Source organism: Lissotriton helveticus, chromosome 4_1, assembly GCF_964261635.1.
Source record: "Lissotriton helveticus chromosome 4_1, aLisHel1.1, whole genome shotgun sequence".
NCBI classification, from domain to species: domain Eukaryota; kingdom Metazoa; phylum Chordata; class Amphibia; order Caudata; family Salamandridae; genus Lissotriton; species Lissotriton helveticus.
This window is the reverse complement of record NC_136063.1, coordinates 1432719710-1432742234: the sequence shown is the minus strand read 5'-3', so window position 1 is coordinate 1432742234 and position 22525 is coordinate 1432719710. Positions and strand designations below refer to the sequence as shown.

General features: G+C 41.2%; 1 protein-coding gene across 1 annotated transcript in view; it reads left to right on the top strand.

Moving 5' to 3' along the window:
* The first annotated feature begins 13677 nt into the window (after positions 1-13677).
* The window catches only part of LOC144827541 (putative thiopurine S-methyltransferase), a 209049-nt gene continuing 200201 nt past the window's right edge, over positions 13678-22525 (top strand). Inside the window, exon 1 of the mRNA XM_078685805.1 lies at positions 13678-13924. Within this exon, the coding sequence (XP_078541931.1) occupies positions 13794-13924 (131 nt within the window). The 5' untranslated portion in view covers positions 13678-13793. The remainder of the gene's footprint in view (positions 13925-22525) is intronic.

Below are 22525 nucleotides of genomic sequence, written 5' to 3'. Positions count from 1 at the left end.
ACCTTTTTCCGAGCATTCGCAAACAGTCCATTGCAGTAATCAATAGAAGACATCACCAAGGTACTGACTAGCGTTTTACCAGCCTTCAGCGGAAGGAATGGCAGAAGTTTTTTAATCATGCGTAGTTTGTAAAACGCCGTCGAGGCTACTGAATTAGCATGTGAAACAAAGGAAAGTTTATCATCAAAAGTGACGCCCAAGTTCCTGACCTTGGTAACTGGGATGGGTGGAGGGCCCATGGAAGGTGGCCACCACGTTTGGGACCAGCAAGGAAATAGTTTACCAAAGGTCATTACCTCTGTTTTCTCAGAATTTAATTTAAGGCAATTGCTGGCCATCCAACTACTGATGGCAAGCATGCCTTCCTGAAAATTAGCTGCAATCCTTTCTCCATTGTTGTTTATAGCCAGCACCAGCTGGGTATCGTCGGCGTAAGAGGTAAGGCCCATCCCGTGAGCCTTGATGACTCTGGTTAGGTCCGACACATAGATATTAAAAAGTGTCGGACTCAGGGGTGAGCCTTGAGGGACCCCACATGGTAAAGCCAGTTGGGCAGAGTGGAATTTGCCCAAGTGAACTGACTGAGTGCGGTTGGACAAAAAAGATTGCAGCAATTCTTTGGCCTTGTGCTGGATGCCCAAGCTAGTGACACGGTCGATCAGAATAGTATGATCGACCGTGTCAAAGGCCACTGAGAGGTCCAGCAGAATGAGTATTGCTGCTCCTCCCTGATCCATGATAATTCTAATGTCTTCCGACGCTTTAATTAAAGCAGTCTCAGTGCCATGGCCTTTACGAAACCCAAATTGGGTCTCATCTAGGAGATGGTGATCCTCAATATATTTAGAGAGTTGGATATTAATGAGTTTCTCTACGATTTTGGCTGAGAAAGGTAAGCTAGCTATAGGCCTATAGTTTTTGGTATCTGCTGGGTCCAGGTTGGATTTTTTCAGTAGGGGTTTGAGGATAGTCTTCTTCCAGATGGTGGGGTAGATTCGGGAGGAGAACATTCCATTAAAAACGTTGGCTAGCACAACAGCCACCTGCTCGGCAACTGGTGCAAGTGCGTCAGGTGGACATGGGTCATTTGCTGAACCTGACTTTATGGAGGACATTGTCTTGAGAATTTCTTCTATTGTGACATTTTCAAATTGTTTCAGATTGATTTCTAAAGTAGTGTTGATCAGATATTGATCAGTCAACTTGGAATCCAATGCAAATTCCGAGTATATATCATTGACTTTGTTGTAAAAGTAATCCGCTAAGGAATTGCATAGTGATTGAGAAGGTAAAGTCAACTGGGTAGAGGTGTAACCTGATAGTTTAGATACTACCTGATAAAGCTTTTTATTAGAGTTTTTTGCGGCTTGAATTTGGGATACATAATATTTGCTATTTTCTTGTATAATCATAGATTTATATTTGGCTAGTTGATTTTTGTAGAGGAGTTTATCTTCGCTGGTATAGAGTTTGCGCCAATGCCTTTCCCTTTTTTTACATACTTTCTTTTATTCCCTTGATATATCGGTGAACCATGGGGCTGACGGGGTGGTTGAATTTTTGGAGAAGGATTTCCTTGGTGCCAACAAATTAAAGGCATTCTGCTGCCAGTTGTTGTAATTGGCCACAGCTAGGTTTGAATCTAGAGAAGCATCTGGTCGATTGGAGGACAACTGAATGTTAAGTGAATGATTGTCTACCTTTTTCCAGGCTTTGATTACATCAGGCTTATCTATGCTGGCATTTGGGAGAGGATTGCTATAAATGGGTATGTCAAATATTATAGCATGGTGGTCTATCCATACTAGGGGAAGTATTTCTTTGACAATAATATTTTGGTTATTCGTAAAAAGGCCATCCAACGTGTGACCTGCTGTGTGGGTGGATTTGTGCACTTGCTGGGAGAGGCCTACTGCTTCTAAATCACCAAGTAATTACATCAGGCTTATCTATGCTGGCATTTGGGAGAGGATTGCTATAAATGGGTATGTCAAATATTATAGCATGGTGGTCTATCCATACTACGTGGAAGTATTTCTTTGACAATAATATTTTGGTTATTGGTTGTGGTGTCTTTATCTGTATCTTTTTCCAAATGGAAGTTGAAGTCACCTAGTATTGAAAAGGTATCTTCAACTATTGTGGAATCAAGAAGGTTGCCTAGGCCCAAAAGGAACTCTGTTCTGGGGCCTAGGGGACGGTATAGTAGTATCCCTTTGAAAGTTTGGGATGGGGTGAGCAGGATCGAGAAGTACAGGGCTTCGCACATAGAAGAAGGAATGGTATCTATTTTGGTGTTAAAGTGGCTCCGAAAGATTATTGCCAGGCCACCTCCTTTTTTTTGCACTCTATCTTGTTTTAAAATCGAATAACCGTCAGGCGTGGCTGCTACGAGGTCTGGTCCGGATGCGAGGTCTGTCCAGGTCTCTGTTATGAAGAGGACATCAAGTTGATAATCTATGATTAGCTCTGCTATCTCGTCCTTGTGTTTACCTAAGGAGCGAGCATTAATAAGGGCAGCTGCGATCTTGTCAGTATTATTACTATACTGTGAGAAGGTGACGCCTGGGTAATTAGAAGGTTTAAACGTACAGTGTGAGCAGGGTTTAGGAGGAGTATTTGCCTCTGTCTCTAACCTCAAATATATACAGGCTTTATTAGTAGGTGTGCGTAATTTAAGAATTTCGGTGCGTGAGTATTGTATGTTCGTAAGTTTTTGAGGCGTCGGACCAGGGGGGGAGGCCCTGGGCCCGGTCCAGGCACGGACGGGCGCAGACTGGCTTGCCTTGGGTAACCAATATCACTTGTGTTGGTTTTCCCCACCTTGGAGCTAGACAAGATTCTTGTGTATGTTCTTTTATTACAACCCAGTCACCTGGAATCAGATCGTGTGCTGGAGTTGTTTGCCTGGTGACAGCGTCTTCTCCAACCTGGTGAGAGATAGAACGCACTTGGTCAGCCAGTTCTTTGCAGTACTCTAGTACTGAGTCATCAGATATATTTATCAACTTATGTCCTGGCACCCATGCCTGCCTCATTGCTCTTCCCATGAGTATTTCATGAGGACTCAAGCCTGTTTTTCTATCTGGAATGCTTCTGAGTCCCATCAGAACAAGAGGTAAAGCATCTGGCCATTTTAATCGAGTTGATTAATAAATATTTCCTAATCTTGATTTGATTGTGCCATTCAGTTGTTCTAACACTCCAGAAGCCTCTGGGCGGTATGCACAGTGCAGCTTTTGCGCAATTTTAAATGCTTCACAGATTAGACCAATTATTTCATTATTGAAATTTCTTCCTCGGTCTGATTCAGTTGTTACCTGAAAATCGAAACATGGTATGATCTCTCTAAGTAATAGTTTGGCTACTGTGATGCTATCATTCCTACGTGTAGGCTAAGCTTCCACCCATTTTGAAAATAGCCTGCGATGACAAGAACATACTTCATTCCTCTTCAAGGGGGTAACTGAATTAAATCAATCTGAAGTCAAAGAAAAGGACCTTCTGCCTTTCCAATCTTTCCTGACGAAACCACAGTTCTTTTCCCAGGATTCATTTCTTGACATACCAAACACCTATGGCAAAGACTCTCTGCAACGTTCCTGAACTTTGCATTGAACCAAGTTTGTCTGAATAGTCTTACCATAGCATCTCGCCCTAGATGAGAATCACCATGATACATCCTAGCCATAGGAGCAAGCATACAGTTTGGTAACATAGGCCTCCCATCAAGGTAAACCATGACACCATCTCCAACCCTTCTCTGACATCCTATTTTCGCCCACTCTTCCTTCTCTTCCTGTTCTGCATCACGTTTTTACTCTCTCAAGCAAACTAAGTTAGCAGCTGTTTCTTTCTGATTCAATTTTCGTGCTTATTGCCATTTTATTTTTGGCACAATATTGAGCTAGTTGGTCAGCATATCTGTTACCTGCTGTCACTTTGTCATTGCCAGATTGGTGAGCAGCACACTTGACCACAGCTACTGTTTCTGGTAATTGAGTTGCTTTTAGTAAATCTTTCACAAAATTTCCATTTTTAATCGGAGTACCTGATGAAGTCAGAAACTCTCTTTGCATTCAGAGTTGGCCAAAATCATGCACAACTCCATAGTCATATTGGCTATCAGTAAAGATAGTCACTTTCAGATTTTTTCCAAATTTACAAGCTTTTGTCAACGCAATTAATTGTGCTACCTGTGTAGATTTTACTCCAAGTAAATATGATGCTTCAACTGGACCCCATAGAGTGCAAACTGCATAGCAGCACTCAAACCTCCTTCCTCATGTCGCATACATGAACCATCTACAAATAGCACATGTTCTGAATTTATTAGTGGCTCTTCTCTTATGTCTGGGCGTGGTTTAGTACAATATTCTGTAAGATCAATACAATTATGTTCGATTTCATTTTTGACTTCTGCAAATTGCGATTCAGGTAACAATGTTGCTGGGTTCAGAATATTACATCTAGCAATTGTCACATTCTCTGCACCTACAAGAATTCGTTCATACTTAGTCAGCCGACTAGGTGTTAAATACTGAGTTTTAGTCCGGGTCAATAAAATCACAACTGCATGTGGGACATACACTATTACTGGATGTCCCATGATAATGGACTCACTTTGCTCAAGACTCGCAAAAGTTGCTGCTACTGCTTTCAGACATCCTGGCAATGCAACTGCCACTGGATCCAGAGTAGAGGAAAAATATGCAACAGGTCGTCTCATCAAACCATGAGTCTGAGTCAGAACTGAAAGTGCACAATTGTCTCGTGTTTCACAAAACAATGCAAAATCTTTTGTATAGTCAGGCATCCCTAATGCTGGAGCTGAACACAGACAGTCTCGTAACTTTAGAAAAGATGACATGCTTTCATCATCCCATTCTACTGGGTCCTTTGCTCTTTTCCTTGTCATTTGTATTAATGGTTTTGCTAGGACTGCAAATCCCACAATCCATTGCCTGCAGTAACCTACAACTCCGAAAAACATTCTGATTTCTTTCTGTGTTTGAGGTAGATTCATGTTTTGAATTATTCTGATTCTTTCAGAGGTAACCCTTCTGACACCTCTCTCTATCTAGTGCCCCAGATATTTTACTGATGTAGTACAATACTGCAATTTTTCAGGGGATACTTTGTGTCCACCTTTTCCTAAATGATTCAACAAAGCAATTGTATCAGTAACACAGTCTTATTGATTCTTAGATGCCACCAGTAGGTCATCTATATACTGCACCAGGACTGATTGCCCGGGCAATGTCAAAGATTCAAGACATTTTTTCAAGTTCTGATTAAAGATTGATGGACTTTCTGTGTACCCCTGAGGGACGCAATTCCAAACATAGATATGGTCATCGAATTTGAACGAGAAACGATACTTACTATCCGGGTGCAGTGGTATTGAGAAAAATGCATGGCAAAGGTCAATTACGGTGAACCAGCCTGCTGCCCCTGGTATTTGATATAAAATCACAGCAGGGTTTGGCACAACTGGACAACATGAGACGACAATTTTATCAATTTTGCGGAGGTCCTGTACAACCCTGTATTTTCCGCTTGGTTTCTTGATGCCAATTATGGGTGAATTACATGGACTGCTCATTATTTCCTGCAAAATTCCTGCTTGCACTAGATGTTTTATTTCTAGTGCGACTCCTGCTTTTATTTCTGGGCTCATTTTGTACTGTCGAATATTTGGATAAACTGCACCTTCCTTTGCTGTCACTTTTACTGGGTCAACATTTGCCATTAATCCTACATCTTTTCCTATGAAATCCCACACTTTAGGATCTACTGTATGTTGTAATTCTTTTGGTAAGTCTTCTATGGTAAACTTTTGGTTTTCAGTTTCTTGTTTTGCTCACATAATTTTATAAATTCCATCTTCATCTGGAGTTTGAAGTTCAACACCATTTGGTGTACAAAAGATAGTGCAATTCATTTTGCACAACAAATCCCTGCCTAATAGATTTACAGGACTAGAGTCACATACAACAATTTTGTGCATTTCTTTAAAATTGCCTATTTTAACTTCCATTGGTTCTGTAATTGGGGTACTAATTTGTTTATTAGAAACACCCACTACTTGGATCGCTTCTCCCGGGAGGGGTCGTTTTGGAACGTCTGCTGTTCTCACAGTAGAACGGGTAGCGCCAGTATCCAACAAAAAGGTAACATCATTTCCTTCAACCTTTCCCTCAATGTATGGATCTGACTGATCTACCTGCAAGGATGCGCCAAGTACCCACTCCTTGTCCTCCCCCCTCAGGCACCGTCAAAGGCTATCCTCATCAAAGTATGAGTCGCTCAAAAGAAATTGGGGTGTCACTGTGTCCCTTTTACTACTTCCTTCCCAACTTGCGGTATCTATACTGTATGCTGGTTGACTCTCAGGGTTTGGCATATGCGCCAATGGTAACTGATTTTGTATTACCTGTTTTTGCTGCTTTTTCGATACCTCATTCTGCGTCTGTGGATTCAAACTATTATTATTATTTAGCACAGCCTTACACTCGTTCTTCCAATGCCCCAACTTGCCGCACCCATGACAAGGGCATTTTTTCTTAGCCTCTTCTCGATTAAATTTAGCTCTAGGTTTAATACCATTTCCATCTCCTTGGGTCTGAATGTTTTTCAATTGAAGTTCTTGTTGCTCTGCTAATTTTACCTGTGCCCACATTACTTTTTCTTCCAAATTATCCAATTAATGTTCACAATATTTTGCATATTTCAGTATTTCATCGAAAGGTTTGGCCTGCCAACAGATTTTATTATCCTTAATCCATTGTGAAATTTCTGGTCTTAATCCAGACACAAACCGATAGATAAAATGCGTCATATCTTTGGTGTCAATATTTTCTAAACCACTATACTGTTTAAAAACTTGCACAAGACGTTCATAATATGCATGCACAGATTCCGCTTTATTCTGAGTAGTTCTATCTATTCTAGTCCAGTCTGTTTCTTTTCGAGGTACTTTCCCTTTCAAATACAGTATAACCTGATTATACTTCCTCATCACCTCGTCTGATGGAGCTCCTGTTTTCGGGTCTCTAGGATACTCATCATTTGGCCATTTTACTGCAATTTTACATTCTGTCCTTAAATCGACAGCAACAATAATGTCAAATAACCCATCTAGATCTTTTATTAACACTTTTGAAACCTTTACAAATCTCTCGACCTGTCTGTACCAATCTACAGGTTTCTCTCTGAGTTTTGGAAATTCATTTGTAAATGACAATATATCTTGTCGGGCCATGGAACATGCACATAACCTCCACCTGGTACTTCTCTCGTTGAACACAACCTTTCGACTTTTTCTGTTTCTTTCAACATATATTCTGATACAGTGCTTTTCCCTTGAGCTTCTTCCTTTTTCTTTAACCATCTAGCTTTCCATCTGTCTATGTCACCCCGTTTTTGCAACAATGATAACAGTTCTTTTATCTGTAATTTACAACCTGACACATTCATATTTTCTAAATCTTTGTCAGAAAATTCAGCTCAATATGGTTTCTGTAACACTTTTGATTTACCAATGTCAATCCCCATTTCACTGGCTAAACTGGTCAATTTTTCATGGAATGTTTTTGTATTTTGAGTGATACTTCGACATATAAACAACAATTCATCTTCATTTAATGCATTCAATCAATCTAATCCCACATTCCCAGCAATCATTTCTTCTAATTCAACTCTTAATTAAAAAATATCCAATGTCTTTGACTGTGATTTTGATTTTTCTATTTCTCGGGACCATCTTTCAATTTCTTCTGGAGTAACTACAGTTGCACTTCTTGTACCTGAAGAGGTTTCTATTTGCACTTCTCTAGTATTCACAGGTATAGTTTTCCTAGCTGAGTTTCTTACTGGTTCTCTTATGGGTAAATCCATCAAAGAAATTTCTGACCCACATTCACTTGCTTGGTCATCCACTATTAATGTTTCTTTCCTTGGCTGTACTACAGGTGTAGTCAAAACAGGGGGGACTGGGACTAGTCTGTTTTTCTCCATATAAAGGAACAACTGGACCTATAGTCACCAGAATTGTCAAGGCTTCAGGACTGATATTCAACTGTATAATTTTCTGAAATAACTCATTCCTTTGCTTAATTATTGCTTCTCGTTTCTTTTAGTGCTGAGCTTTTTCTAATGATGCCTCATGTAACACTTGTGGAACTAAAGGTGGCTTTAAAAATGGAGAACTAGCATTTGTCTGATTCTGCTCCTCATTATAAGGTGGTGGATTTTTAACTAATAAATCCTCCAAGTAATCTTCTTCTGGATCAGCACTTGTCATTAAATGTTTATTTTTCCCAGTACTTTTACTCCCTGTTTGTTCTTCTAATGCTCGGACAGGATATAATCCTTCCACCAGCATGGACTGTCTCCATTGTTTCATCTGCTTATCTCTTGTCTCTTTTGAAATTTAGGATAAAATGTACTAATTCTTTTATCACTTCTGGATATGTCTCACTCAAAAGCCCCTGTTTCCCATTCCTCCAATGCCTCATATTGGGTTAACCTAGGTCTTGGATCTAATTCATTCATGCGTGCTCTTAAATTGTACAAAACTCTACCATTAAAAGTACAATTTTCTGGAAATGCCAAAATTCCATCATCTTTTGTGTATTCTATCCAGTTTTCTAACCATATGCAAGTATGGTAGCCCCTTTCAACCATCATGTATGATGCGGGCATATTCGGTGGTGGAATAATAATCCCTTCTCTGGTTTTAATCGGTTTATCCTTTTTAAATACATTTTTAACATTCTTGACAAATGACATTTTTCTATTATCTCCGTACATGATATAAGGTCTCCCTCTTATCATCTGTTCTTTAGCAAACCCTAGATATTTTCTATCTGGTCGATTTCCTATAAATCCTGGATCTAAATGCCACATGTATTTTATGGCTGATTCATGCTACGCGGCCGAAACAATGATAGAAGGAGGTTGAGACACGTCTACGGGAAATTGAAAAAGAAGTAGTACGATTTCCCGAGTCCCACTGTAATAGGCGGAAGAGGAAAAACATACGCCACAAGGAAACAACGAGGAGTAAGAACAAAGGAGTTTGATTTGAGTCTGGCATAATTAAAAGAAAGACTCATTGCTTATTCGAACTGGACACAGCAGTCTAGAAACCTCAGTTAAATAACGCTTTACCACATTGGCAGATACACCAAAATGTGGATAAGTAAGATGCCCTGATGAGAGCACACTAAGGCAGAGGTGTGTCTCGAAACGCGTCGGCACAGCGAGAATACCGCTGAGTTGTGTTAGGCACAGTGAGAATACCGCTGAGGCACAGCGAGAATACCGCTGGGCACAGTGAGAATACCGCTGAGGCACAGCGAAAATACAGCTGAGTTGTACTGATATGAGATTATTGTCTAAATTTACGCAGACTTGCAGTGTAATTGATTTGTCTTGCGAAAAACACTTTTTTTTGGTCCACATTGTATCATTGACAGTAATTGTAAACATTGTGTGTAAACATTTGTGAATTTATTTGTTTTACTGAATATTGTTAAATATATGAAGTAGTGTATGTATTTCTAAATGTTTGTTTGTAAATTCTGTGTGTAAATCTGTGGAGAACAGTTGCCCCCTTTTACTATATATGAATGAATTAAAAATTCGGGTAAAATAAATAACCCAACCACCAACAGAAAATAGTGTGGTTTCCCCCCTTAAAATGAATGGAATCTAAGTGACTTAGGAACCTAGGTTATTATTGTTGTTGTTAGTTTAAACGGGTCCTTCCTGGTTCCGGTCCTTTGGGCCCATCCCCTCTCGTTGTTTTACTTTATATTTTATGACACTCAGTTTGTTTACGAGAAACCTCCAATACCAAAACGTTTCTTATTTTCAATGACCAATCAACAATTAGAATACAAAATATTTTTAACCAATGGTTATGCAGCTTTTTCCCGTGAGACGAGTTCTTGCGCTCCTGTACTCACCACTCCTTTACAAAATTACCTCAGCTACACACCTGCTGTATTAACCAATTCCAGCGCGGCTCTGAGTGACGTCAGCGCAGCTCCGCAACTGACTCCCTCCTTTGCAAGGTAATACGAGAGATTTATTTTAAATGCTCATATTCATTCATTAACAACGTAAAAACATTCGCCACTGTGTCCGAGTAACTATTTCAAAAGAAAATAATGCTTTATATTAACTGCGAGTAACTCCCTTCCGTTTACTCTTCATACACTACAAGTAGATCTCTTCCGTCTACCTCTCACGCAAGCATCAGAGAAACTGTTACTCCCTCGGGCTTACCCTTTCTAGGTTATGCAAGGCCAAAGTTTCACCAACGAACCCCTTTGCTGTCAATCAAGCTTAGAAGAACCTGCTAATCCGCGAGTGTGACCCTTTCTACGTGATATCACACCAAAGTTTTACTAGCGAACTCTTTGCTATCAATTATTCACATATTTATACAGAAAAATCCCTAAAACAGTGCTTCCGGTTTTACCTAACCATGCACTTACTACCTCGAACAAGTGACCTCACTACAGAATGGCTTCCATTTACCACCTGTTATTCTGCCCCCGGGGTTTCCAGACAAAACATAAAAAACAGGTACGAACAGTTTTGGTTAATGCATAAAATCAATAAATCAATAACTAATAATCAATCAATAATCAATATTTACTAACTACACTAACCCTTAACCTTGCCTCTGCTAACAAAATAACTGATAGAGCGCAGGCTCACCTGCTCAACATACTCACCTGGGTCCATATGAATATATATACATTAAACAGGTAAACCTACACTCAAATCAATTGGAGTTTTTTACCATTTGGATTTTTTATATCATTTATCTTACCAATCCAAGTCACCGATACCTAAAGTCTTAAAGGATCAAAGGAGTTAGAGAGAAAATAGGTAGCAATAATAACATTTAGCATTTCATAAATAACCACAAACTCGGGAGAGGTTTAAAATCTTTATCTAAGTAAATCTTTGAAAGACTTATAAAACATGAAACTGAAATTAATTTCTTATTCTGTTTAGACTAATGCAGATTTTAAAAACAACATTTGTAATAACTTGGAGAGAAATTGTTGTTAAGCATTTGAACAGAGGGTGGGTAAGAGAAAAAAGGAAAACAGTACAATGACAAATCCACACTTAATAGCTACCTATTTCGGTGTGATGACCAACCCTGGTCATAGGTTGAGTCAAAGAATAAGAATCCCAAAGTACAGGTGCCAGCAGAAAAGAACAGGTGCAAGCCAGAATCAGGACAGGTTACGGACCAAATTGGATCAGGATAGGACCACCACAGGCTAAGACCAGCACCACCGTTAAAGTTAAAAATGCCAGCGTTGTAAACCCTCTCTGCAGCTAACAGTAGAACCCCGATTGGGTCGTCGATCTCCTCCCCAGAACCCTGATTGGGTTATCGAATCTTCTGACAGAGTGCTCTGCCAGCAACTCTGCTCCCGATCACCTATTGAGTGCGTTGGGTCAGAGACAGGTCAGCTATTCGGACAAGTCGTACAAACTAACTAACTAAGCCTACCCTAGTTATACTATTTTTCAGGTCAGTGTACCACCCCCAAATGTTGCAAATGTGTGAATCCCACAAATTTATTGGACAAAGAATGAGGAGTAGCCATCACACCATACTTTTCTAGAAGCAACTTGTCAATCATGTATTCAAGTCGTTCCCTCCCATAACTTTATCTACCCATGTTCTTTATTCCTCCCGGTAGTGAAATGTATCAATGATCTTTTTAAACAATTTAATCAATTCAGTTTCCTCGGGCAAGGCAAGGAGTTCACTCTTCTCCGCCTTCCATGTCCGTCCTGGCCATGATTTAAGGCTACAGCTTCTGTGGCTTCAGGACATTTGTCGCAGAGGCGCAGTTTCTCCAAAAATGGAGTTCAGCAAAGCATTTAGGCCCGTAATTATGGTAACATGAAAAAATAGAAAAGAAACAGTTTTAGAAGCACAGAATAAATGAATGCACTGTATACCATTTCTTTCTACTCTATTCCCATTATTTAATTTTAGCTATTGCGTTAGATATTAAGCAAAAACAAACAGCTTAGCAAAGCAGCGATGCAAGCTTCTTGCACATAAGGACACATAACAGCCATCTTAGTTCTATTGAGCAGAAGCAAATGTTTTCCCACCAAGCATGTCATGTGGGCATGACAGACGCATGCGCTGTAGAAAATCCCGCGTAGCAGCAGCCATTTTAGTAAAAGCACATTGACAAGCTTCCCCTAGATATCTAATATGTTGTGTAATGCAATATTAATAAGACAAAACATGTTAGTTAGTACATTAATATTATTAACGTGAGGGTTGAGTACGAGCAAGTCACTTTACGTGTGAAACCTTGCTCCATCAACTACATGCCTGCCTTTCACAATATTTCACATTGAAACTACGCAATTGTATTTATTTAACTAAGCGCATGGTTATCGCACAGCGGGCGATTTATATAGGGTCACAGGAAAGTCCATAAGGTTGTACCTGTTCTCCCCAGAAACTTTGGGGGTCATTAGGATGACGGGTGTACTTTGTCCGCCCGTCATCCTAGCGGGGATTGGGATCACCCGCCATAAGGGCGGGGGTCCCGTGTGGGGCATTAGGATGTGCCCGCCACAGTGGCGGGCACATCCTGCATTTCTAGCATTGTGGCGGGCGGTGCTCTCAGCACCGCCCGCCACAATGCTAGAAATGCATTTCAGCATTTGCATAAACAAAGAGGTAGGCAACGCGCGGTGCCTCCCGCTTTGTTTATGCAAATGTGGGGGGTACCACAGGTACCCCCCTTGTGCAGCCCCCACCCCTCCTTCACTCTGGGGGCCGGCAGGGGGCCCCCAGAGTGAAGACCGCATGCCTTTCCGTGGCGGCATTGCCACCACGGAAAGGCATGACTGACAGCCCATACTAATATGGCTGGTGGTGTCTGATAGACACCGCCACCATATTAAACCTTTTCCGCCCCGGTCGCAAGGCGACCGGTCTATCCGTTCGCCACGGTCCTCCCTGCCTTACTGATATGGCGAGGGGGAATTCGGGAATGGATGTCGGGCGGATTGCCTTCGCCAGGCCGGCGGTGGCTACCGCCAGCCTGGCGGAGGCAATCCGCTCGGCATCGTAATGGGCCCCTTTGTGTCTATTTTGTCCTTATGTTATGGCACTGTGTTCTACAAAGCGACCTCACTCTTGATGGCTTCATCCGTTGCCTATCATTTACACTGTAAATAACATATTCTAACTGTAAATGTTTATATGTTGTTATTCAATTTTAAAGATCTAATTGTGTACTTTGTGGGCCCATAGCATACTTTGCAAGATGGTGACAGAACTGGTAGATTGTCTACATCGGTTATACATGACAGGAATGAGTACATGTTTGTCCTCTTCCAGTCCACCATGGCAGGTATACATACACCATACAAAAACTTTCCTGCACAACTGCTGTGTCTTGGCTGTTCCATGTCGGTAAGTGTCGATTGAATAGCATCACAACTTCCAACTTCGTTGGCAATCTCAGCAGAGTAAGGTGCATTTAGTCTGAACTTTCCTTTCACCGACAAAACTGGTTCTGCCTCTTTGACCTAATTGCGGTAGGGCTGGTTAGTCAGCAGTTCTTTCGCAAATAAAAGTTTCAGTTCACTCGTGGCATTGCTACGTTTCAGGTGTGCGCTGAACAGCAAAGCTGCTGTGTCACGCACTCGTCTGGGAGAGAGAAAAAGCATAATCTCTTTTGTGTTCTACAAATTATTTTTTATTTTTTCAAGGCACAATGGAGAGTTTGAGAACTCCACAGGGAGACGAAAATGCTCCGAGGCAACAAGATAAAGTTGTCGACGAGGGAGAATGGAAAAAGAAATGGGAGCAAAAAAAGACCAGTTTTCACAAGGATCACGTGCATAGGTAAGTTCCTCTTAAATTTCGTAAGGAATTTAGACATGGTGCCTAGGCTTGTTTATCGGCAGTTTTACTCTGTAGATTTGTGGACTGTCTGTTTTGTTCTCCTGAATATCTAGGTCTTTTTTTGTAGCTGTTTAATGGCTTAGTAGTGGCTCGTCAATTTAGCCTGTAGGTAGTTACCTTGTACAATCACACCTGTCAGAGATTTCATTCAGTATGTGCCCGACTTCAAAGGGAATTATGTGGAAGTGAGACTGCTGTGTTTACTTTATGTACGCAGTCTAACTTTCATAATGTAACTGCTCCCAAGTTATTTGTAAATTTTCGCTCCAGGAGAAAATCTTTTCTGCTAAGTGAAGAATACACTTCCTTGCAGTCGATTGAAACATAGGAACAGTAGTACCCTGTTTTACATGCCACTGTTGAGCTCCGTGCTCACACCAATATATACTTTCACAATATTCTGTGATCAGAAGAAGGTAGAATTTTTCAGGTTCGAAAAGCATTGACTTGCATGATGACTAGATCCCAGTAGCTTGACATCATAAGATCGTCTGTATGATAACATAAAAGAAAATCTCATCATCTGTGTTTTTTAATGTGATAATTTGTTTTAAAATTACAAAACGCATTCTGTATTGGACTGTCTTTGAGACTGTCCTAGCTAACATTCTCTACGTGACTTGTATTGTAACCACACTCTTTATTGAACAGTATTTCCTAGTTTTGTGATTGCACTCTTTATTGTGCAGCCTTTTAATCTTTCTTAGAGAAAAGTATATTCATAGCAGGTGTAATCATTGATAAAAATTCTCAGAATACTTCAACCATTTAGTGTTTGGCGTGGATATTTGGAAGTTGTTTTTAGATCACACCAGCCCATTGGGTTTAAAGGGCTTTAGTCCCCCCTCCCATCGTGTGTGTCAGCCCAGGCTGAGCGGGCTCAGACAGTGTCCAGGCTGGCGACCCTCCTATTACAGCCACACCCGAGTACTTCACTGATCTTTAAAAGACCAGTTACTTGTTAACGAGGCTTTGTTATTTTTCACCCCTTCTTAGAGCCCCTGCATCTACACTCTGCATATTGCTGGAAGAGTCAGCCTACCTACCCCGAAATTTTCAGTAGCCCCCTCCCCCCTCGAAATGTGGCTCTAGTTGCGCCTCTGGATCACACCTACTAGACAGTGCAAGCTCTCTGTTTGCAAAAGACCCATTGTGAACGTATACTGAGTGGGCATACATCATGATTTATTGCTTACAATTGGTTGGCTTTGTTGTTACTCTCATTTGCTTATGTAACTCTCATTTGCTTACTTCTTATTCAATGACTTGCCTTCAACGTCTTGTGTTTGTCCCATCCTCCTTGCTAAACTTTTGATTGGTTGACTTGTACCTTTTCACTTCCCTCTATTTGGGAACTTCTTTTTTCTTTTTGATTATGTACTCCATGAGTGTGTGTGTTTTCCCACTGTATCACTCGCATGCTTCTACCCCTCCAAATAACAGCTCCAACTACTCCTCCCCCACCTAGCGCTCTGAGCTTCTCTCTCTTGTGTGTGCTCCCCCCCCCAACTCCCCTGCGTTCTGATTAGTTCTAGCTGTGTGGTACCTCTCCCCCGTGTTGCTCTCTCACTCATTTGCTACTTTTCTTCCCCCACCCACCACAACTCCATTGCTGCACCCTGTTGAAACTTAAAACTTATAAAATCACAGGAAACAATCAAATGTAGATGAAGTGTATATCTTAGAAAAACCTGGCTTCGATCCACCTCAAGGAGTCAGGAGTATATTTTTAAAAAACACAGTAAAGGAAATCACTCCATCCCAACTAACTTAAAAAGAAAATGAGGTGGAGCACCCGTCACTTTCTGACATAATATTGTAAGTAAGCAGGAGGTCTGCAAACTCTGACCTTAATTGGAGGCATGGAACTGACCTCAACTGGAGGCATGGAACTACTAACACGTAGTCCTTCTTCAGAATCACAACAACAACACCTGACTTCATCATCACACATAAACATGGCACCCTCATCATCTTCTCTCCTTGAAAAAACCCCTCCGATACAAAGCAATATTCCTGAAAGTCCATCTTTCACCTCCCTTAATCACCACCAAGTATTTCCTAACCCTAACCACTCGTAAAGGCCCCTGGAACTTACCTAAACCACCTTGCACCCTTCTGGATCTTACTTTGACCCAGTCACCCTTGCAGAGAACTGGATAAATTTGTTCATGAGCAATTTTACCATCAGACACTTCCCAAGTTTTTAACCAAACTGGAACCAATCTGGTACCTGGGGAATGCCCTCTCATGAGATTAAAAGGAACTCTGGATGCGACACTGTGTAAAGCAGATCAATATGCCCATAACATGTCAGAGACATGTTTTCTTACTGGCTGACGATTTGACAAAGCTAGTTGAATGGTCCCTTTGACCAATCTGTTGGGCCTCTCAACAATGCCGTTCCCCATGGGATTGTATAAGGAAGTGAGAGAATGCTTGATCACACTCTGCTCCAAAAAATTACACATATCAGTGGAAGTCAATTGAGTACCATTATCATTGATCAAAACAGTAGGAACACCTTCCTCAATTAAAATTTCTTCCAACATCGACATGATAGATTTGGTGGTAATATCTTTCAAAAACTTTACAATCAACCACCTAGAATGTACATCCACTATTACAACTGCAAACTTGAAATCTCCAGGTATCTCCCACATGGAACATATGAAGTCAAGACAAAAGGTATGCCACGCTGAACCAGGGTCCTTGATATGACCACCCACACTCTGATTGCCAACCTTTAAACGTTTCTCACTTTCTTTGCATAAATTGCAATGCTCAACCCCTCTCTTACCCTGCTCATCTAACCCAGGCCACCAAAATTCTTCTTTAATCCTTCTACTCGTCATACCATGGCCCAATTGCCCTTCATGCGCTAACTTGAAGATGTGAAATCTTAGCCCATTTGGCAGTACAAAGCGATCACCCCTCATGACAATATCCAAACCACTTCTAGATAACTCAGCTACTACCTTCCAGAAAGGTCTAGCAGGCATAGATAGTGTGTTCTCCCTCTTCACACCCTTTTTGATCATCACCATAACTTCTAGTGGAGAAGTGTGGCTCAATGGTTAGAGCGGCAGACCCTGATGCAGAGGTCTAGCCCGGGACCAGGGTTCTATTCCCCGCCTTGGCGGGTCTTGGGCTCAAAATTCCACGGACCTGATAATTATCGCCTCAGTGCCTATTCCAATCATGGAGTCCCACTCTGCAATTCTGGGCAATAGCTTGCTTAATCTCCACAACGGCCCCCACAACGTTAAGATTGCCTGGCCTCCACCTTGGGGGAGCCCAGGAGTGGACACCTCACAGGGAAAGCCAGGATGGGTTCCACAGCGGTATTCGTACAAGCGCCTTGAGACCCTTGCGGGTGAGTAGGCGCGCTATACAAGTATCAATTTACATTTTACAATTTACATTTTTAACACCTCGTCCATACAAATTTCTTCGTCACACTGCACTCTCGTTATGGCACCCAAACTGTTGTGCACCACATCATGAACAAATGCAACAGACTCTTCAGAATCAGTATCTTTAACACCTCTCTCATCCACAGTTTCCCAGCTCAAAGACAAGTGAGAAAGGCAATCAGCCTGAACATTTTTTCAACCCTGAACAAATTCAACCTCCTAGAGATACTCTTGCAAACGTGCAGCAAATCTAGCTAGCCTCGCTGAGCCTTTGTCAGCACCTCCGGCCGACAAAGTTTTGATCAAGGGCTTGTGATCTGTCTATAACACAAACTTCATCCCCCAGAGGTACACCCTGAAATATTCAGCACCCCAAGCTGCAGCTATTGCTTCACATTCAATAACAGAGTAATTCCGTTCAGCTTGGGTGAGGGTGCGTGAAGCAAACGCAATTGTCTTTTCCGAGCCACCTTATCTTTGTGACAAAACTACACCCAAACCAGTAGCGCTGGCATCCACTGTCGAGAATGTTTGACACTTAAAGTCGAACAAAGCCAAAATTCCTGCTTCATAAATTTCCCTCTTAATGTTTTCAAAACATTTGTGTTGAACCTCTTCCCAGACAAACGTATTGCCTTTCGGTAATAACATTCTGATGTCTTCAGTTTTGTCAGCAAAACCTTTCACAAACTTAGAATAATATTCTACAAGACCTAGGAATGACCTCAATTGGTCTTTGTCTTTGGGATCAGGTGCAGATTTGATTGCTTCCAACAAAGAACGTTTTGGTTTTATGCCACCACTAGACATAGTGTAACCCAACTACTCTACTTGCTCTGTGAGAAAAATACACTTGTCACGATTGACAGTTATGCCAACATCTTCTAACCTTTTCAAAACTTGCCTAAGAATGATATTGTGTTGTTCAACAGTCTTCCCTGAAATTAGAATGCCATCTTGAAAGTAGACAACTCTCTCCAAACCCTTGAACTTGTTAGCCATCATCCTCTGAAAGACGCTGGCAGCATATGCCAATCCGAACGGCATGCGAGTAAATTGGTAAGTTCCCTCAGAGGTGATGAAAGAAGTCAAGGATTTGGAGTCTTGGTGCAATTTGATCTGATGATAAGCACTCCTCAGATCTATTTTAGAGAAGTACTTACCATCACCCACAGACTGTAAGTGTTCACTGATGTTGGGAAGTGGAAATGCAACAACCACAATGTCACAATTAAGTGAACTTAAGGCAATACAGAATCTCAAATGGCCATCAGGTTTCTGAGTGAAGACCACCGGAGAAATCCAGGGGGATGCCTCCACTGGCTTAATCACCCCCCATTTTAACACATCTTGCAATAAGTCTTTGAGACCTAACAGAGATTGGTACCCTACTAAGTTTGTGCTGTACCGGCTTAGCTCCTGGTTTGAGTACAATTTTATCTACATATCCTTTTATGCACCCCAACTTGTCTTCAAAGACTTTATGTGCTTCTTGCAAAATCTCTTGTAAATGTATGTTTTCTACTGTCGTGACTTGGCACGGTGACCTAGGAATGATGACAATATTAAGATCACATCGATGCATCCAGCCAAGTATGGGAGGACCATCTCTTGAAATGTACACTTTACCTTCAATGCATTTGGTTCCAAATGTTATCATACCAATCATGTAGCCCACAATGTCTATGGACACCCCTTGGTACCCCACTGGATCAATATCTTTGGTCAACAAAGTTACATAAGCCACAATTGTTTTAATAAAAAATTGAAATGATGATGTACATTGACTCAGAATCTAACATGAGTTCCACATCCGACCCACAAATTTGAAACATGCCAACAGGTCTTTTTGACCTACTGGCCACAACTTCACCACTGGACAATACTTCATTTATATCCCCCAACATCAGTATTTTGTCTCTGCAGTCAGGTATTGGTAAGTACGTTTCTACAACATTCATTTTAGGTTTGTACTTATCAGAAATAGCCCTCTGTTTGCACATACGTGCATAGTGACCCTTGGGCCACACCTTCTGCATTCTTTATCAACAGCAAACCAACGTTTGAAATTAGCTAAGTGAACGGGATTCCTACAACACAAACATTCCCTTCCCTTATTTCTAGTGGCCGAACTAGGTGCACACCCTTTCACATATTTATTTGTGATAATGTTAACTTCATCAACAACTTCCTTATGAACATCTAAAATTGCAACCTCACAGTTCATTGAATCTCTTCTGTCTCACTCCTTCAGGCATTTTTGTGATTCCTCAATAACTTTTGTTAGTCAACAGCTTCTTTTAGAGATGGATCCTTTGCAGCACAAAGTCTTTCTTGAATTTCTCTCTCACGACAATGAACAATAAGTTGATCTCGAATGAACTCCTTCCTCATCACCACAAAACAATATTTAACAGATAACTCACGCAATCTAGCTACAAATTCTTCAATAGATTCATTTGCCAATAGAGGCTGAGTGTAAAATGTATATCTCTCTATTACCAGATTTACTTCTTTCGCAAGCCTTGTGTCTAACCTTTTGACAGCATCCTTGTATACATCATCCATTGGTTGACCATTAGGTCCCATGGTCACAGGTAAGTATTGGAAAATTCTAGGTCCCTCACTACCCAATGCACTAAGTAAAGCAGCTTTTTTTCTAGTAGAGTTAAAGTTTTGACCAACAAGGGCAGTAATGTAGTTCTTTAGCATTTCTATCCAGTCTTCCCAAGCAATGGGTGGAGTGCCTGGTTGTGACAAAAACATAGGAGGCATGATAACCTTAGATTGTAGAGCCATAACGTAAGTTATTTTAAAATCAAATAGCAGGTAGATTTAATAACTGTTGCTTCGATAAATAAAGGTCACCGTGAATGGTCTGCATTGGTTACCCACCATGAATCGATATTACAGAAAGGTGTGCAAATCACAGTGAATGATTTGCAACAGTTACTCTCCGTAAATCGATATTGAAGAAAGGTGTGCAAATCACCGACGTTGAACTGCCAAAAGTATCAACTCCGGATTACAGTACATCCATCCGTTGTGTAGCAGTTCAGTTAGATTGGTGCCGGATGCATAGAAATAATCTAAGATGGCGGCACTTCGACGTGAGAGCGTAAGCGTCAGCATAGCTAGGTAACAGCAATGACGAGAGAAGCACGAATGCGTGATTGACGTAAGTGGTGCGTTGCCCCTCAGTGACGTGGACATCAATGTAAAGTGGCTCGCTGGCGACAGTTGAGAGGCAAACAGTGCGCGAGACTCTACTTTCCTTAAAAAGTGTAGTAAGTAAAACAAATCGTACAGTATCTTGCACAGTGATTCTATGTCCCAGATGGTGACAGCAAAATAAAGGGTTTATATAATTTCTTGGCGAACAAACCCAACAAACGCTGCTAATTCACAGAAACTGCAAAAGAACGCTGGGTTGTGTAGAAATGTTCCTTGTAGATCGTCGCCACAATGTTGAAACTTGAAACGTAAAAAATCACAGGAAACAATAAAATGTAGATGAAGTTTATTTCTTAGAACAATCTGATGTCGATCCCCCTCAAGGGGTCAGGAGCAACTGACTCAATTGGATTGTTCTTCACCTTACATTCTCAACATGGAATACAGAACTAAGAAACATCATCATAACATACCCCTAAGGGTCCTTTAATGCGAAAAAAGATTATTTACCAATACAAGCAACATCTGTCCTTTTGGATTGGACCATATAAAAAAAATAAGAAAAGGGTGCCCTTGTCATTTTATAAGCACTCACGTGTGTGACAAGCAACATTGGCTGCGTCATTGTACCATTTTTAATTTTTTTATTATTTGCTGAGTTAAAGAGACGCTTGACACCCCGACTGCACCCATGCCCCTGTGCTCCCGTGCCGCTGCTGACTTCGTTCTGTGGGTGTTCGAGGCCCGCCTCCACCCGCAGGCTACCGCCTGCGCCTCATCCCTGGTGGCCTGTGGGCCTTAGGTATGTAGTTGCCACCTGTACTTGTGCCCCCAGTACTCTTTTGTGACCGTCTGTATTTGTGCCCCCAGTTTTTGTGACCGCTTGCTTCTATGACCGTTTTTGCTTCTGTACTTCAGTGCTTTGTTGTAAGTAGACACTTTAGAAGTTTAAGTGTGCAGATGAAGTTTTATTAATAAGCACAGCAGAAAGGACCCAACGCCTGCTGACCAGTCAACCAACTGACTCTGCAGAACTTGGAGTCCAGAACCCACAGTAATTCTAGAACTGAATAAGTACCATAGAGAATTACTGGTTACAGAAAATACAACAATCTTAAGAGCATAGAGAATGTAATTTACAACACATCTCCTATCTTTGCAAAACAACAATAAAAATTGAAACATGTAGGCTTAAACATGCTAGCACATATAATCACTTAAATAAGAAGGAGGTTTACGGTACCTTTGTAATCTGGGAACGGAGAGGGATGGGGGAAGAGGAGTTTGAGAAGTAGAGATGGTGTCAGGCGTAGTATATGAGGAACAAGTATCCAAAACATCACCAGCACCATGACACCGCCTGGCAGAGGAGGAAGAAGAACTATTTTGAGACATAGGTGAACATTCTTGAGATATGAACATGTAACCACTACCCCTTTCCTCATTTGAAAAAACAGAGGAAGAAGAATTGCAAGGAGTGGAATACGAGATATCAGAACCATTCTGAACATTAGTTTTCTCATTTTTCTTTTTATACATGGCAACTCTCCTTAGATTCCATTTCTCACCATTTTCAAGAAGTACATAATTTGGAAAAACCTTCTTAACAGAAAAAGGTCCTCTAAATTTGCTTAGCCCCTTGGAGTTTCTCCCAGGTTTGACTTTGACTAAATCTCCTTCAAAAATACTACTACTCACAGAGGAGGAGGGCAAATCTGGTCTAGAATCAAAGGCAACACCATTGTTTAAGATCTGCTTGACCCAAGAAGGAATGAGTTTTGAGCCGGGAGATCTCCCACGCAAAATCTCAAAAGGAGATTTTGTAGCATTCCCATGGACAGTTGCACGATGGGCACAAACCATTTCTTGAACAAGATCAGATACACAACGCCCACTGGAGATAGCCAGTTGTATTGTTCCTTTAACTAATCTATTGATCCTCTCACATAAA